Source organism: Ruditapes philippinarum, unplaced genomic scaffold, assembly GCF_026571515.1.
Source record: "Ruditapes philippinarum isolate M1 unplaced genomic scaffold, ASM2657151v2 ctg11508_1_1_1_1, whole genome shotgun sequence".
NCBI classification, from domain to species: Eukaryota; Metazoa; Mollusca; class Bivalvia; order Venerida; family Veneridae; genus Ruditapes; species Ruditapes philippinarum.
The window spans coordinates 37,362-57,305 of NW_026862472.1; the positions used below are offsets into that span (position 1 = coordinate 37,362).

At 31.3% G+C, this 19,944-nt stretch overlaps 1 protein-coding gene across 1 annotated transcript; it reads right to left on the reverse strand.

The window, feature by feature from the left end:
• Nucleotides 1-402: 402 nt before the first annotated feature.
• On the reverse strand, nucleotides 403-16,286 carry LOC132719187 (uncharacterized). Its single transcript, XM_060702938.1, has 9 exons — nucleotides 15,459-16,286; nucleotides 14,677-14,727; nucleotides 12,898-13,086; nucleotides 12,154-12,234; nucleotides 3,291-3,368; nucleotides 2,694-2,861; nucleotides 2,058-2,099; nucleotides 1,432-1,513; nucleotides 403-619 (listed from the first exon to the last, which is right to left on the reverse strand). Exons 1-9 carry the CDS (start codon nucleotides 15,505-15,507, stop codon nucleotides 403-405), a joined length of 957 nt encoding a protein of 318 aa, XP_060558921.1. The 5' UTR covers nucleotides 15,508-16,286.
• Nucleotides 16,287-19,944: the final 3,658 nt, after the last annotated feature.

Consider the following 19,944-nt stretch of genomic DNA (forward strand, 5'->3'; position numbering starts at 1 on the left):
GTAGACGCTCCGGGTGTTCGCATATTTGTGTTCAGATGTGAATAATTATCAGTCCTCCGTAATTTGCAGGTCGTTGCGTCAGCATGAGCATGGGCTGTACTCCGGTGTCTTGAGGCTTTCTGTATCTTGACATCTTCTTTCTGCGTATGGTTGTTGTGGTTTTAACTTGGTTCATATCGTATCCATCAACTCTTGATAGCTTCTCACATTTCACGGATTCTCTGGCTGTCACATTCCAATCTGCTCGCTACTCGCACGAGTCACTGTTTTATCAGCGTGAGTATTATTTTGCGATTACTGTTTACTTACACGATATGAAGAAGTAGTTTGTATCAATAATTCCGTCTCTGATAATCATCTGGAAAGTTACTCACTAACGATTTCTTCGCCAGATCTTGACTCTCAGGTAAAGATGTCTATTGTTTGATAAGTATCTCCTACGGTTTCATCTGAATTCATTATGTCTAAAGGTATTTCTGCGTACTCATTCACTCTTGATTGACGCACATTCATTAAAGAACAATTTCTGTCTATGCCATTCGCTCCGTATACTTGGTTTGTTATTAAAGAGCCAGGTTCGCGCCTTTCAAATAAAGCTGTAGGTTTATGATTCCTTCTTCTGTAAAAAAAACAAGGATTAAAATTCAGTTTTATGATAAAATAAATAGCTTCCATCAAAAGACCAAAATGGAATTCAAATAAAAATGTATTTTTAAGAACTGAAATAAACAAACATGTACGTTCCTATGTTTACGACATATAAATCAGACATGACATCTTATATTGATAATGTTTAGCGCTTAAATTACATTTGACCTTAACTTGTTAATTCTTTGTGGTCAATTTGTACAGTTATTTTTATAGAATAATATAAGTTATTTATAGAACTTTATATCGGATACTTTCCCTGAAAGCGATGATTGGCTGCTAAGCATAGACTTTACGAGTTCAAAAAAGATGCATTTACAACATGCTATTCTTACAAACATCAATAAAAATTATGACTGTAAACTTATACATTTCACCAATAAACAATAGATAAACCCCAACATCTCTAAATGCATAATGTCGCTTATCGTTCATAATTTTTATGGATAAGAAATAAACTTACAATTATGACGGTTATTTAGGTCTTTCGAAACTAAGATAAACGCATCCCGCGATATAACTAGTGGTATACACGATATAACAATTGGTTAAATATAGATCTACATTTTATCGAACTTCAGAAAAGTTATATCGATCGAGGACCTGTGGAGGAATCTCGGTTGTTATAACTTTTCTCAGGTCCAAAATATTCTATATTGGCCGAAACGAAGTCTGTAATTTTAAAATGATTAATTGTTTGATGATATAATGGATGAAATAATAAATGAAAAGTTTTCAATTATGAATTTATACAACAATTTATGAATTTAAAACAATACCTACCTCCACCATAAGATACCAACTCCTAATAACAACGCAATAACACATACAACCACTGGAACAGCAACATATACAGCGTTTATATCTGAAAATAAATGTGCTTAAGTAAATATATGCTTTACAACTGTAATCGTCCTCATGTACAAAAACAAAAGAAATATCACGTTCACGACAGTTGAATTAACTTTAAGAGAAATTATTATCAATACAATTACCGTGTTTGTTATTTCTGTATTCCTAGTATACACGTAACGTTATTTCTTGTGATTATATGATGAAATTTTGAATTGAACACAATTTGACGTCTATCACGAGTATACTATTCATAAGTTTTAAAGAGACTAAGAGATTACAGCGGTTGAAGTATTTCTATGTATACAGCATGCAAATTCTATAGAAGCAGTGCGTAATTTTGATAATCACATATTTGCAGCATCCTAAAATGAACTATATCAAATGTTTAGTGAATCTTTCTATTGTACACTCAAATTTAGAAGAATTTTGAAAGAGAAAAATATCGTTATCTTTACCAAGAAAATACTCAAATGTGAACAGTTAACATAACACACTTTGTATGCACAACATGTTTATACCAGAATAGAACAGAAATTTTAAAGAAATGTACATACCTGCGTCTTTTACTTTACGTGATGGTGCTGGGTTTGGTGTTACTGGAAGGGGAAATATTTCTAAGTCATAAATAATTCATGTGTTATTAGAAAAAAAACAATAAATTGATTATATAGTAAATTATTGAAAGTTGACCCCTCTGTTTGCTTGAACAAGGTTGTATTATATTTTGATTGAGAACTTCTTAGAAAAAAAACATAGAAAAAAGATCAAACTAAAACTTTAAAGTATTTTTCAACGACCTTACTTGAGATCTTACTTAAAATTTTGATGCTTATGATATCACAGTATGTCTAGAAAACCTTTAAATTCTATGGAAGAAAATAAATGTATAATTGCATTTTTAATGTTAAATATGAAAGTAATTCAACCATAACAACAGAAACATAGTATGTCTGATAAAATTTACTACTGTATACTGTATGTTAAACTTCATGATAATTAAATCTTCAACTTCAAATATTCATACGTAAGAACGGACGTTCGTACAAGCCAGATACAATGTGTTATCCAATTATAGAATGGTAACGCCATTTCAATACTAAATGCACCCATTGAAACGGCGACAAAAACGGTATTAATACGAGTGTCTGCGAAATGCATTGTTCACTGAATAAAAAAAACACATGTAGTACCTAAGACTGAAGAAGCAGTTATTGTTGATGAGGGTACTGAGGAATGTCTGAAAGAGGTTGTAGCTTGGTAAACAGTTGATGTTTCTATCTGAACATCGGAGCTGCTTGCCATTGTTTCTGTGTGAGGCATCATTGTGTGTGTAGTCAATGGAGGCGTTTCTGTATCATCTTTTTAGCCGATGGTATTGTGTAAAAATGTAACAAAACATTTATCACTTCTAATGAATTTTTAACAGAAGTCGACTTGATAAAGGCTAAATTGGAAGCAGACTGTGAACAAAAATATTCCATTTAAATTACTTTTCTCGTATTTAGATGTTTATGCAATTGTTTATAAGTAAGTAAACACACCATTACTGTTTATGGCTATAGACATTATGTTTGTGCCTCAATAAAATATTGAATCTTTAAAGGTTGTGGTTACGATTAGGGAGTTGAAAACCACCGAAATATTTACAAAATTGAATTTATTTTTGTTACAACACAATTTAACTGGAAAATCATTCGCTCGATGAAGCATCTCAAATAAAGTATAATACAAATATACATGTATATATTTATTCTACAAAAAAATAACAACATGTAAATGTGATATACCTGAACTAATGACTGTCGAAAACAAGGTATTCTCCGACGACAAGACTTTCAAAGTGAACAAACTTGTCGGGGTCTTTGCTATATCAAATAAAGAAATGTTAGTAAATGTTTGTCCTTTCATAAAGATATATATTAAAAGAAAAAAAAGTACAATTAAACTTTAATATATGACTTTTATGCCTGGTTTTATTAAGATTAATGCTGGATTAAATAGATCACTTTCCTCCTTTCAATAATTAAATAACTAAAATATAGACCACATTTTAATGAATTATGAAGATAATACGTGTTGTTGTTGATTTTTTCTATGTTCTTACATAATTATCTATTATTTTTATATCTTATGTTGTACATACTTCTTTTATTGAATGTCATGTCTATTAAACTACCCTCGTGGCTTATATTAATACCCGTAACAAATAACAGTGAGGATATAAAATATTGAAGTTAGGATAGATTGGATATGCTACAAGTGTGCACTTTCCTTTCCTTAAATTTGAATTCCGTTATTTTGTCGTAGATACTTTAAAATTGCATGCACTATATACTGTAAATTTCTACTTAAAAAAAAGTGAGATAAACCCAATTTTTTAAAAATCTTCATATGAGACTTTAAAAAATGCATACAAGTATTTTGAGTCAAACACACTGAAAATATAACTTCTGTATTTATCTATTATTTGATGGAAATCAAGGATATTTCTTAACTATAAATGATAAGACTGTCAGACATCACATACCACACTCATTTGTGCTACAAAATTCAAGTTCCTTTAGCCTTACATGCATAGCAATTTTCTAACTATTTACAATAATAGTTACAACAATATATCAAGTCTTGTCTTTAGATATATTTGTTATCTGGGAGGGGAAATAACTCCTCTAACCTTAAAGGTAAAATTTGATATCCATTACCGGTCTTTATAATATGACGTCATAAGTTTATGTGTACTCACGACTAGACATTTCTGGAAACTCAGGGAGGAAGGTCAGAAATTTTTTCCTCAGTTTTTAAATTTCTTAAAGTTAATTACAAGTTTCTTTTATTGTCTTATTCGGGTATTAATTACTTTAGAATATCTTGAACGTTACGTTGCCCGAATTATATCCAGTAATTTTTCTTCTTTTATCGCTAAATTGCTATTTATTCTCATTTTCCCGTCGAAGCACGTGGGGTAGAAGTGGCAATGGCGTGGCAGCCATATTTCACTGTTTAAGTGCATCGTATTATAATAACATATATTTTAAAAATTTTATCAACAAATTTATTCGAATGAAAGTAAATGCTAGTAACTAAAGGAATTTTTATAGAATTCCTTAGAATCCACAGACCACGTGGTGTCTTAGCAGTGCAAGCCACATAATGCACATTTTTATAATATTCATAGATTTAGTTCAGAACCGTTCTTAAAATTTCAACATTAATTGATAAAAGAATTGATAAAATAATTTACTTATAAATGAATAAATTTGAATAATATGAATGAAATTAAGAATTATTGCAATAAATAAGATGTTGCTACATTTATTAAATTTGCTGAACATTCCACTTTTAATTTCTGTTTTAATTTATTTTACATATACGGCCAATATGCCTCGTCCGAAAAGGAAACTTCCCCTTGCTGGACAAGTTGATCAACGTCGTCAAAGGAGGAGGGCAGCTGCAGCTTCCCCCCCCCTTTTTCTGGGCCTAATGTTCCTGCTCCACATACTAATTATACACCTCATCCGCTGGCAAGTAGTGTACCTGCTCCATTATACTCTAGTGGGAATCAACATTTTCAGTGTGCGGTACCTCCTCCAACAGCTCATGGCTCTGTCGCATCATATGCAACTGCAAGTAGAAACCAAAACTTTCAGTTTCCTCCACCTGGCTTTTCTGCTCCACAAATTAATTATACATCTGATCCGCTGGCAAGTAGTGTACCTGCTCCATTATACTCCAATGGGAATCAGCAATTTCAGTGTGCGGTACCTCCTCCCACAGCTCATGGCTCTGTTGTTTCATATGCAACAGCAAGTAGAAACCAAGACTTCCAGTTTCCTCCACCTGGTCCTAGTGTTCTTCAACCACACCCTGATGTTTTGGATCAGCTTCCAGTTATGGCAACACCTGCTGATCATAGTTTAGGTAACCTTTTTCCTTTACATTCTGTTTGTACAAATATGTGTATGCATATTTCACAAAAATTAAAGAGCAAGTCTGGTCAGGTGAATATATTGATTTAGGATTACTGTTACAAAAAGAACCATTACCAGAGGCTCAGTCTATTAAAGTTGTAAATGGCAATATCGTATTAGACAGTAGTCCAAAAATACATGAAATGAAGAACATAAGTTCATGGACTGACGCATTTTTAATATATATTCAAATAGTTATTATGAAAAGTCCCTCTCTTGCCTCGGAGTTAATACAGTACATGCACATGGTCCGCCTAGCTGCAAAACGTAATTCATTTGGCTGGCTTTATTATGATAAAGCTTTTCGGCAGAAAAAAGCTATGCATGCCGATATGAAATGGTCCTCTATTGATGGCGAACTTTGGTTGCTTACAATGACTGGTACTTCACATGTTAGACAGCCTCAAAACCAGTTATATAAATATAACTTATGTTTATTCTTTAATAATAAAGGCTTTTGTACAAAGTCTGGGTGCCCTTATCAGCATCTCTGCAAAAATTGCAGAGGTCCCCATTCAGCTATTTCATGTGGGATTCGAACTTCAACTTCTATGCAAAATCCGTTAAATAATTTCAGGCCTAGAGTCGTTAAACCACAAGGCCCAAGATTAAGTGCTCCTCGAGCGTTTGTTGGAGTTAGGCACATCACCAATTGACATAAAACGTTTAAAGATATGGTTAAAGGGTTATGAGGTTGCTGAACAAAAATATCTTTTGAATGGCTTTAGAAAAGGATTTGGATTCCAGTACTCTGGCCAACAGATTAGTTATGAATCAAAAGACTTAAAATCTGCCATTTTAATTCCAAAGGTATTAGAGGAAAAATTAATTAAAGAAGTTGAACTGGGTCGGATTTTAGGCCCATTTAATGAAAAACCATTTTCTAATTTAAGAGTCAATCCTCTGGGATTAGTCCCCAAAAAATCGGGGGGTTGGAGATTGATTACTAACCTGTCTCATCCTATAGGAAATGGAGTTAATGATTTTATTGATTCAAAGTATTGTTCAGTTCATTACTCCAAGTTTGACAATGTTATTGAAAAAATTCAAATATTGGGTAAAGGGACTGAACTTGGTAAACAAGATATTTCTTCTGCCTTTAACCTGTGTCCAATTAGGCCAGAGGATTTCCCACTGTTGGGGATAAAATATAAAAACAGATACTGGATACAAAAAATGCTGCCTCAGGGTGCATCAATAAGTTGTGCAATATTTGAACGTTTTTCTTCCTTTATCCAGTGGGCAGTTTCAAATTATACAAAATCTTCTAACATTGATCATTATCTAGATGATTTTATTTTTTTTGGTAAATCTGGAACTAAAGACTGTTCTAAGTTGATGTCGGATTTTAAACATATCTGTGATGACATGAACATTCCACTAAATCCAGATAAGTCTGAGGGTCCAGTTACTGTCCTTACCTATTTAGGTTTTATACTTGATACAGACAAATTGGAAGTCCGTATTCCACTGGAAAAAATAGAGAAGGCTAAAGATTGTATTAATGAAATTATTCATAAGAAAAAGGTCAGGCTAAACAAATTCCAGTCTGTTGTTGGTCTTTTAAATTTCTTTACAAGAGTGATTCCTTCAGGTCGAACATTTAATTGTGGTTTATACAAAGCAATGTCCCAGGCTAAACGCCCAAATCATTTCATTCGAATTTCTTCCTCAAACAAAGAGGATTTAATGATGTGGCTTCATTTTTTAGAGCATTATAATGGTATATCAGTTTTCAGCAACCTTGATTGGGTGTCCGATAATAAGCTTCATTTATATACTGACTCTGCTGGAAATAGAAATTTGGCCTGTGGAGCTTATTTAGATGGAGAATGGTCAGTTTTTAAATGGCCAGAGTGCTGGAGTGATGAAATTTTCAAAGACATAACCTTTTTGGAATTAATCCCAATTGTTTTGTCATTTTATTTGTGGGATTCCAAATTAAAAGGGAAAAAATCATTATTCATACAGACAATCAAAGTCTTGTCCAAATTATTAACAATAAATCTTCACGCAACAATCGTGTAATGATATTAATGAGACAGTTGGTTCTTAAATTGTTGCTGCAAAACATTCAGATTAAAGCAGTTCATATCGAGTCAAAAGAAAATGGTATTTGTGATGCCATCAGTCGTCTGCAATATTTACGATTACTATCTTTATTGCCACATAATGCTTGTAAAGTTCCACTTTCAATTCCACAGGACTTCCAGCATTTTTGTGCAGCAAAATTGACCATCTTGTAGATCAGTCTTTGTCTGCCAATACGCATAGAACTTACTGTTCTGCACTTCAAACCTTTGACAAATTCAGATGTTCACAGTTTAATAATAAAAGTTGGCCCCCGCCATTATTTCATATTACTCATTATATAGCTTATATGTCATTAAGCGGTTATGCATACAAAACTGTTAATTGTCATATATCTGCAATCAGTTTCATAAACAAATTGTATAATTTGACAGATAACACTCAATGTTTTTTAGTCCGCAAACTTCTTGATGGTATGAATAGATCTTAAAGGCGTAGGGACACTAGACAGACAGTTACCATTAATTTGCTACATCTTCTGGTTCACAACCTCAAATTTGTCTGCTTGTCCCATTATGAATCAATTTTATTTACAGCGGCATTTATGGTTGAATTTTATGCTCTCTTGAGAGTGAGTGAAATTAACATAATTAGTAAAGAAGATGTATATTTATCTGATTCACACTTGTGTCTTAATATCAGACATTCAAAGACTGATCAATTACATAGAGGTTCCATAGTGAAAATTCCATTAGATAGAAATTTGTCCGGCCATCTCAAGGAAGTAATCCTTAATTATATGGCAGTGCGTCCCACCTCTGGCTACCAATTCCTCTCCCATTTAGATGGTTCACCACTTACGCCTTACCAATTTAGATCTGTTTTAGCAAAAACCTTAAAATATTCAGGTATAGACTGTTCTAGACTCAAAAGTCATTCCTTTCGAATTGGTGGTGCTACTTACTGGATTATGCAAGGCTTTTCAGAAGATGAAGTAAAAAAATGGGCAGATGGAGCTCAAACTCGTATAAGCTCTATGTGAGGCCATAGTATAGTTAGTCCATGTTATCATTCTTTTTCATATTAGGTGAACAGTCCAGCCTTTCAGTTTGGTTGGTTGGCTCCTCAATTTTACGAGATGCTCATCAGTATGCAAAGTGTAACAGTACATTTGGTGAACATTTACAATTTAATACAATTGGTGTAAACGTTGTTTGGCGCTATAGACCAGGCTTAAAAATTCAGCCCCTTTATAATGATATTCAATTATTAGCTACCGAGCATAATTATGTGCCAGATATTTTGTTAATTCATTGTGGAGGAAATGATTTGGGTCAAACCAGTCTTTCCTACATTAATTATTCTTTAAAGGTGTGCCTTGCAGATTTATTACATTTATTACCAGGTACGAGAATCATTTGGTCTGCTATTCTTCCTAGGCTCCATTATCGAAATGAAGAAAATCATTTCAAGTTAAATAAAGGTAGAAAACGTATCAATAGCACCATGGCAAAATTTTGCATATCAAATGGTGGTGGCTACATACATTACCCAAGAATTGTTGAAAATCAACTATTTTTCAGAGATTTAGTACATTTATCTTCCTTTGGTAACTCCATATTTGTGACAAGTATAATTAATGGACTGTGGTCAATTCTAAATTGTGAACTAGTATCGTATCCATGTTAGCATGAGCATATTTCTTATTATGAGTTGGTAGTTATTAAGGGGGCCATGTCTGCCACTTTCTGCGCAGTTTTTCTCCATCCAATTTGGGGGTATTGTATGGCAGAGGCTTGCATGCAAATCACCATGCTGATGTGAATCCCAGCCTTTTGGCAGGCACTTGCGCAGATTTTTAATGCATTTGCAATGTACAAGGGTGTTTAGCAAACAAAATTGTTTTTTATAATTTTAAACATGATTGGATGTAGCTGTTTCAACAAGATATATTTTCCAAATGTCCGAAGTGAAATATAAATTTCCGATTTCCGATTGTCCGGAATGAAACATAAATTTCCGATTGTCCTGAATGAAACATAAATTTCCGATTGTCCAGAATGATACATAAATTTCCGATTGTCCAGAATGATACATAAATTTCCGATTGTCAGGAATATACATAAATTTCCGATTATCCGGAATATGAAAATAAATTTCCGATTATCCGGAATATGAAATATAAATTTCCGATTATCCGGAATATAAAATATAAATTTCCGATTGTCCGGAATACTTTATTACTATGTAACGCTCTCCAGTCTGAACAAAATAACTTCTGATTTTCCAGAGTTTGTACATTCAATCATGTATATATATATTCTTTATATGTAAATTTCCGAACATCCGGAATTATGGTGGTCTGCCATATTGCCCCTTGGGATCAGCGCAGCACCAAAAAATTCTCTTGTGCATTGCAAATGTATTTTACAGCCATGGCCAAAAACTGCCAAACTTATTTTATATGCATTGATTGACATTCTTAAGAATATAATATTGTTAAATTGGTTTTGTATTAATGTTATAAACCTACAGAGATTATTGTAAGACATTGATATTTACAATTACATGTATTATTATTTTATAAAGAAAATAATAATTCAAATAGATTATAAAACAGTTAGCTTTACTCTGTTTTTATTATATTGTATATTTAATTGAAACCCTTTCCCTGATAATATAATATATATCAAGTCTTGTCATAGATATATTTGTTATCTGGGAGGGGAAATAACTCCTCTAACCTTAAAGGTAAAATTTGATATTCATTACCGGTCTTTATAATATGACGTCATAAGTTTATGTGTACTCACGACTAGACATTTCTGGAAACTTAGGGAGGAAGGTCAGAAATTTTTTCCTCAGTTTTTAAATTCCCTCCACACCCACCCTTTCTATGGTCTTTTGCTGCTTTCTTTTATTGTCTATTTTCAGATTTGTCCACAACTTAGGGTTCGTCATGGCTGTCGTAACCGTTTCCAAAGTGGCTGCTCATTATGCGGGAACATGGATGCCTCGTATAATAAAGTTTGATATTTACAACAATGGGCTTAGAATCGATGGAATGGATAAAATAGTCGTTCACGACATGAAAGTGTTCAAACTTGTGTAATGAAACATTATTATGTCTTTCAAAGGATTCAGTTTTCCTTTACATACGTACATTTTGATTAGATACCATTAATTGAAAATTATGGCATGGAACATTACTTCTTGTGTACTGTGAACATTATTTATGTCATTGATTCATTGAAAATTAAACCCTTGCATTTAATTGTATGCATATTTAAAATTGTTTAAACTTTTTAATGCCTTACATGTAGACATACTATATTGTTAAAGATTAATGTTTAATCAATTCTTTAATTATAATTGTAACTTAATACAGTAAGCAAGTCTATCCATTTGTAAATATGTAAAACTTAAGTGTAGAGATTATTAATTTGACAAATGTTTGTGATAAGCAAAGCTAGTGTTGTCAATTGTAATCGTATTAATCAGTTTGTTTCTTAATACTGTTTCTAATTCTATATGCAGTAAGCCCATTACTTTCAATTTCTTGAGCAGGCACTTGCGCAGATTTTTAATGCATTTGCAATGTACAAGGGTGTTTAGCAAACAAAATTGTTTTTATAATTTTAAACATGATTGGATGTAGCTGTTTCAACAAGATATATTTTCCAAATGTCCGAAGTGAAATATAAATTTCCGATTGTCCGGAATGAAACATAAATTTCCGATTGTCCGGAATGATACATAAATTTCCGATTGTCCGGAATGATACATAAATTTCCGATTGTCCGGAATGATACATAAATTTCCGATTATCCGGAATATGAACAAATTTCCGATTATCCGGAATATGAAAATAAATTTCCGATTATCCGGAATATGAAAATAAATTTCCGATTATCCGGAATATAAAATATAAATGTCCGATTGTCCGGAATACTTTATTACTATGTAACGCTCTCCAGTCTGAACAAAATAACTTCTGATTTTCCAGAGTTTGTACATTCAATCATGTACATTCAATCATTCAATCATATTCTTTATATGTAAATTTCCGAACATCCGGAATTATGGTGGTCTGCCATATTGCCCCTTGGGATCAGCGCAGCACCAAAAAATTCTCTTGTGCATTGCAAATGTATTTTACAGCCATGGCCAAAAACTGCCAAACTTATTTTATATGCATTGATTGACTTTCTTAAGAATATAATATTGTTAAATTGGTTTTGTATTAATGTTATAAACCTACAGAGATTATTGTAAGACATTGGTATTTACAATTACATGTATTATTGTTTTATAAAGAAAATAATAATTCAAATAGATTATAAAACAGTTAGCTTTACTCTGTTTTTATTATATTGTATATTTAATTGAAACCCTTTCCCTGATAATTCATATTTATAATTTACACAAATTGTTTGTGTGATAGTAATCTGGCGCATGTCAGATAAAAAACCACCAAAAGTTGTCAAAAAATGGGGGAAAACACCATACATTTAATTTTGAAAATTACTGGTGCTATCAAACTGACATATCTTTAGTAATAACTACGAGTATGTTAATTATATCAACAAATATGTATGATAAAACTGAGGAATTTATTTTAAACAAATAAAAATGCGTCAAAAACACTTACTTGAACTTATTTCATTAGAAGGCAAGGTACTCTCTGACAGAAGGAGATTTGGTGTGAACGTCGTTGTTGAATATAAGGATGCTATTAAGAAATGTCAGAAAAGTTCATAAGTGTATCAAAAAATAAAAGACATAAATAAAAAAAAATTAAATTCAAATCTTTGTTCCTAATATTCTTAAATATTTAGACCGGCATTTTTTAAGAAAAAAAAACACTTACATTTTTAAAAGTATAAGTTTAGTAATTTAAGTTTTTAACGAAATCGTCAATGACAAGATCATGAGGATAACCAGAATAATACCTACGCAATGAGGAAGTTTAAAGGTGTATTGTAAAATCTTGAACATTCTATGTGGTGTATTTTTAATTGTATGTTGGTTTCACATAAAAAAATAATTTAACTATCAATATTTGAATTACCCTTTATGTAGAGGTCAAAGAAGATAGAGGTAAACATAAAATACATAAAATAGTTTGAAATTCATGTCTTATTCATGTTTTTCCTTTTATTGTTTGTCACTTTTACTTTGTGTTTTGAAGATAAATTCTATAGTTTTCCCTTAACTCACAAGTTTTCCAAGTTACATCATAGAGAAAATACAATAATTCATTAAATGGTAGTTTTTCGCCTGGTCTCAATGAAACCATGAATATGTGACTATATTAATTTCCATTGTGTTTCCAATCTTTATGCACGATAGCTACAAGAGTAAAACATTTTCGCTCTTATAAAGAACTACCTACCTGTAAATAAACACGCTGCTGTTGCATTTGGTGTCCAATATGAGCTATGTGCAGTCTTAATACACGTAAATGTAGTTTCTGAATCAAAGGAATACGAAGTATCACAATAAATGGTTGCCAACGTTTTATGATTGCCAGAATAACAAGCTGTCCCACTTATTACCGTGAGCATCTGTCCGCAATGTCCAGCTGTAAGAAATTATTAAAATATAGTTTTTTAAAATATAACTTTACAATATATGTAATTTATCTTTATAATTTTTTAAAGATATTATTAATTAAAAGACAAGCCAGATGGATAGGGTGGTGTGGTTTTTATAATATATCTTCATCATATCAAGGAATAAAATAGACTGAATTATGGAGACTGATATATGCAGTCTATCTGGCGTTTTGGCACTTTAAAAAGGCGTACAAATGACATTAGGTTAAGACAACATCAGTGGAAACGGTGCGCCGTAAGTGATCTTGAACTAGGCAATTGCTATTATATAGAGCCATGACAGAATGGTTTCCCTATAACAACCATGCCATAACGGTTTTGATAAGAATAGCTTTTTAAAGAAATATTGTACTAGAGTACTGTATTTTTGATATAATTTCCAAGATCTTTCTGATCTCCCAAACTATCTTCGAATGGTGTCTTTCCCAAATCATACTTAAACGTTGAAATTGAACTAGACATCTTTGTCACCTATTATTAAACCCATTATGTTATATTAAGGGAATATGTTTTGCAATTTGGCTCTTTCCATTCTATCAGCCACACAACAGTTTTTTATGTACTCCACTCCATATTCAATACAATACAATACAATACTTTATTGCTTCATAGGCCACCAGCCAAAACAAGACATAGTTTACAGGTAATTTGTTTACATATTTACAAAGCATTGTAAAAGTGTTATGTGAAGAGTACAAATACAAAGAGTACAAAGTCAAATATGGAAATATATCTTCAAAATTTACTGCAATTTATATAGAGAAAAAACGGTTCTATATAGTTTGTTTGTAATTGAGAATGAATTTGACACATTTTCAACAGTTTAACCTTATTCGAAACAAAATGTAAGGCAAAGCATGCTTAAATGAGCTAAAATGAAGGTAATCGCAAAGTCAAATGTATAAATTGAAACATTTTGAATCAACAATAGACTTATTGCAGAATAGAATTTAATCATATTGCATTAATAATTGAATTTAAAAGCATTAAGTCCGAAACCCTATAACTTTATATTCATAATGATATGTTTTGAGTCAGTAGAACAAGAATCGTGGTAACAGTGACAATGAGCATTAAAATCGTATCCGAATAATCAATTAAGGAAATTTTAACTTTTATAGGGTTAGTATGTAAAATAGAGCTCTACCATTTGATAATTAAATATCCTTAAAAATTCATGTCATAGTTCCTGTTACACTCCTAGTTGTTTTATAAACATATAAAATATTATAAACATTGAATAATTAAAGGTTATTGACATCTTTTTCTTACAACTGTATCTGCTATACATTAATTTTTCTTGTCTTTAGAGTTTAAGGTCATATCAACACACTAAAGGTCATATTCCGATTTTCTAATTTTACTCGTAAAGGGAGACTTATATGTCCCTACGTGCATTATTATAGGCACGAACGGGCACCCGCGTAGAACCACCGATGTTCTGCAAACAAGCTGAATAGCTTCCTCACACGCAAGAATCGAAAGTCTCTGTGTTAGGGATAAGTGGTATACTGTCTATGGCCTTTTTAAACAGTGTATAATGAGTGTATACTTACCATTTGGGGCATCCGTGGTACAATCGTTAGCCTTCACCTGAATACCTGCTTCTGGATAAGAAAGATTCATTTTGTTTATAGCTTGAATAAACTTCACTCCACTCAAAGGTTGACATATTTATGATATTTAACAAGCCTCTTTTATAGACAAGAGTATGATGTTTTTCAACTATATACGCGGTAATTCATTTATCTGAAATTTCATTTTAGATCTATTACTATTTGACGTTCCTTCATCCGTAACGGTAGAAATTCTTTAACACTTAAAATTTACCTGTCACAACTTTTTTTATTAAATATTCTAAGACTAGCAATCTTGTAAACCACTGGTATACTCTGAAAGATATACTATGCTCAAATTTGATTTTTTAAAATATTGAAAATTGCTATACAGTCTCTTTGTTAATATAAAATTATCATGTTTTGACTTCACACATGTCATGTTTTAAACTCACCACGATTTAGGTGGTCATAATATGAATACCAAGTGTCATTTAAAAAAGTCGCATTTTTTTAAATAACAAAAACAAAACAACAAACAACTTTAATTGTCCTGTAAAAACAAACGCGACTTCCAATACGTAGTTCAATTGTTCTTATTTTTAAATGAGACATATAAAATAAGATTTTTATAAATCTAAAAAAAATAGATTTTAACTCAAGGACGAGCATAGTATATCTTTAACATTAGTAAAACCCGCTACAAAGCCCCTAAAATAGCAATAAATGAAATTAGACAATTCAGTCATATGGAAAATAAAAAATAATAAATATGTACCTACCTAAAATAGCAATGATTGTCACAATAGTGAAATAAAATAAAACGTCCATATTTGTTCACTTGTTTGCTTACATTCCGATTCAAAAATTTAATACGGAAGTTAAAATGGAAAAGACATGTATCGTATTTTATACACGAGTGTCATGTTCATTCAAATATCATAAATTGCTCTTAAACACCCCAGCTATCACTAGTTTACATAGGTTATTTAAAAATGTAAAAGATTTGTCATGCGTATAAAGCTATATATATCAGCTACTTGTGGTTTACAATTTTTTGTTTGAAAATAGCAATCCCAAAATGCGAGTATATATGAAATATGATAGGTTTGCTTCAGTTTGAGAAAATTACACATGTTCCTGTTTGAGTGTGTTAAATAGTAGAAATAATTCCATGATAATGGACTATGATACATATTATGGACACAACATAATCTTTCCGCTTTTAAATTTTATTATAATATTACATTAAACACAGCTTTATACACTTTAACAACTTAACAAAAATTAGTTCATGAATTATAGTTCGTTCTCCAACGTTCAAGTATTATTTTTCTTTAACATAATGTAAGAAAATAGATTCAATGAAGAAAATATTCATTATGAATTAAAGTTTCTATTTAAAAACGAAAATTCCATAAAATAACGTGTGTATATTATAAATATTATAAATAAAATAATTATTACTTTTGTAGTTTTTGTTGCGCAAGAACCAAACAAAATGTTTTGTTTCTGTTTTTCATGTTATCCATGCTTGTTGCGATCTGTTGTCGTTATAATTCTAAAATTTCTGACGTAACGAAGACACGACAACTTAAACATATTATCTCTTAGAAAGAAAAGCATTTCGATAGTCATGGTTTAAAATGTTAAATGACAAAGTTATGTAATGTTAATCAATCATAGCTTAAATTGACAAGAAAATGTTGTGTTTTGACTTATTTCGCAAATTGTCCTATTTCCTCGAATGTGTTTTGTTAGCTTTAACATGCCAGACAGTTTGTAAGCAGGCTTCTTTAAAAGCATAACCTTAGCTTTACCCGAATATTGTAGTCAGACAAATACTCATCGTCTTTTTATACAAACCCTCGATGTACATATATATAGTAACCGCCGGATTAGCTCAATAGATAGAGCATTGGACTGTTAATCGGGCGACCCGAATTCGATTCCCGGACGGTGCAGGTCACTTTCGTTCTGATTGATCATGAAATCTTCTGCAGTCATTCGCACTGTACCTCTGCTTTAGTATGTAGAGAAATAATCAGTTCCTTGCGAAAGTGAAGGCAACTAGTAATGGTAAAATGCTTGACAGCCTGCCCAGAAACGATGCGGTGGCTAAACTCTGCTCTGGTAAATCCAATGTGGCTTACTGCCGTGATTTGGAATGAATACTACCAACACCACCATATGTATATACATATTTGAATTTATACTGCCAAACATGGAATCTAAAAGTTAACACATCTAAAACTAAAATAATGATATTTGAACATGGTAGACATTCAACGTTTAATTTCATTTTCAACGGTCAGACCTTAGAAATTGTTAAAAGCTTTAAATATTTAGGCGTTTATTTCTTTAAAAATGGACATTGGAATCGGACACAAAAGCATCTTGCTCAACATTCATCATTTTCTATGCATAACCTTTTTACAGTATTTAACCAACTTGATCTAAAGATTCAAGATAAATGTAAACTGTTTGATACATTAGTTGGATCCGTCTTAAATTATAGCGCAGAAGTGTTTGGATACTATGATTGTAAAAATATAGAACTTGTACATTGTAAATTTATTCGAAAGATCCTTTGTGTCCGTAAATCAACAAATCTAGATGCATTATATGGAGAAATAGGGAGATATCCAATGGCAATATACCGTAAAATCATAATGTTAAAATACTGGATTAAAATACTTAAGGCACCTGATAACTCAATTCTTAAATAGATGTATAACATGTTAAAAGAAGATGCAGATAATGAGCTATCATACAGGGAAAAAAACTGGGCTTATCAAATAAAAAATATACTGAACCAAAGAGGAATGTCTTACTTTTGGCTACAACAAGATAATTTAAATATAAATGTATGTGTCATAAAGCAAAGAATTTTAGATATCTACAAACAAAATTGGTATTCAAGTATTAATAATTCTAACAGACTTTCGTGTTACAGTCATTTTAAACACGAATTTCAGTGCGAAAAGTATTTAAGCGTTATAAACAAAGATAGCCATAGGATTATTTTAACCAAATTTAGACTATCAGCTCATAATCTCGAAATAGAAAAAGGAAGGCACGAATATATTCCAAGAGAAAACAGAAAATGTCGAAATTGTTCATTAAATTTAGTAGAGACAGAATATCATTTTTTATTAATATGCCCGAAATATTACAATTTACGTAGAAAGTTTTTTAAACCATATTTTTGTAGATGGCCTTCAATGCAGAAATTCGAAACACTAATGACAAGCACAAATATCAAAACAATTAATAATCTGGCAAGTTATCTGTATTACGCATTTAAAGAGAGGACATAACTTAAGATTTTAATATCCGATACTTTGTTTCTTATGATTACAAGTAAATGGGAGATAACTACGACAATAAATGATTAGTACATATACAACGGTTATGTCATCTTAGAAATATTATAATTGCCGTTTGATTTGTGGATATTGATATGATATAACGTTAACAAATATCTTTTTACTTAGCTTCTTACATATTTAAATGTATTTATGTTTATACTTGTCACCAATAATTCTCGGCACGTGAACAAATCTCGTTCTACTGTGTACATGCATAAGTATCTTTTATGCAATTATGTCGTAACCTTTGTTTATATTTGTCAACAATACTTCTCGGCAACGTTAACAATTTTTCTTTTTTCTTCTTTATTTAAGTACATTTGTTTCTTACATGTATAAGTGTTTCTTATGCAAACTCTGTTACATATATCATAACATTTGTTCATACTGTTTGGTTAACAATACTTCTCGGCTAATTGTAACTTGTAACACTTTACACTATACAGAATATGATTTGACTATAAATTGTATGTTTACAATTTTATGTTAAATAAAATTTATGTTATGTTATGTTATGTTATGTTATATAGAAGTATTGCTGCCGTCGTTGCATTTAACTGCTGTTTACGTGACTGGTTTAAGCGCACGCTGTATTTAACAAGTTCTTTATTAACTGAAAAACTAAGAATGTGTTGTTGTTTTTTTTAACCAAGTACATACTGGATATTATCAATATCTTTATATAAGTATAGTCTCTGAAAACAGTGACCCATATTTAAATAACAGTTCAAGGTTACTGCTGGGACTGGTCGACAGTTTGTTAAGATCAATACATATTTAGATTCTATTCATAAAAAAGATAAACCAGAGGTAGTGATAAGGGGAGATAATGGCTCTCCTTTCATTAATGCAAGAGTTATGTCGAACACGTCTGAATTATTCATAGAATAATTCATTCTTACACAAGACACTACAGACGAAAAACCGCTTTTTACATAAATTATTAAGTTTTACCAATAATATAAGTATTAAACAGTTGCATCCAAAACGCACTTCCTAGTACCGTGTGTTAATCAGTGGAAATACATTAGAATTTTTCTTCAGTTGATATCAAGGATTGAAGAATTAAAAAGCAAGAGGTTAATCTTGAATCTCTGAAGCCAAACTGTATGTCATTAAAATTTCTTTCTGACTCATCCATTTATTAATAATATTGCGTATTGATAAAACTAGAAATATGTCGTAACGCAACGATTGCCCCCGCATGCAGCCAACATTTCAAATGCTTTTATAAATAACATTTAGTTTTAAATTTGTTTGCACAAAAAAAATTTTTTATTCTAAGTTCAAGGCTTATTTAATCTTAAGCTTTTCAGGTCGTTCTATGCATCGATGCTTAAAGTTTTTAAAACACCGTGTTTGGCAATTGTTTTGCGAAATTGTTTGTAAAGATCTTTGAACAGAATACATTATCAAAAGGGAATGTACACAAAATCCCAAATAAAATGCTGTTTTTGCTAAATTTACTATGCAAATATACGCCCTAATTTTCACATAAGTGTTGACAAACAAGGAAACAACAAGCTAAAATGTAAGGTACTTTTATTTAAATAGCATTTAAGTAAATATATACAGCTTTCATTGTTGGGCCGACCTAACAAAGTTTTGACCAGATTTCATCAGGAATAACAAATATAGATAAATAAACATTCAGCAACTATATGTTAGGCTGGCCCAACAAAACTTTAGAAATCACAGTCATTCAAAACTACATCTTACATCAGGAATAACAAATATTAAACATTTATAAAAAAAATTACAAAATATACAAATGCGTTAAGCTGGCCTAACACAAAGAAATCAGTCATTCAAAACTATCTCAAAATAATTGTTAAACTGTTAGGCTGGCCAAACAGACAAAAACAAGTTAATAAAAATATCACTTCATTGCTATATA

What these genes read in the sequence shown, in the direction of transcription:
- LOC132719187 (XM_060702938.1), bottom strand. Translation starts at nt 15,507, where the DNA reads ATGGACGTTTTATTTTATTTCACTATTGTGACAATCATTGCTATTTTA. An exon ending in GACAATCATTGCTATTTTAG is followed by an intron (nt 14,728 to 15,458) that starts GTAGGTACATAT and finishes TTTCTTATCCAG; the next exon opens with AAGCAGGTATTCAGGTGAAG. An exon ending in ACGTAAAGTAAAAGACGCAG is followed by an intron (nt 1,514 to 2,057) that starts GTATGTACATTT and finishes ATTTATTTTCAG; the next exon opens with ATATAAACGCTGTATATGTT.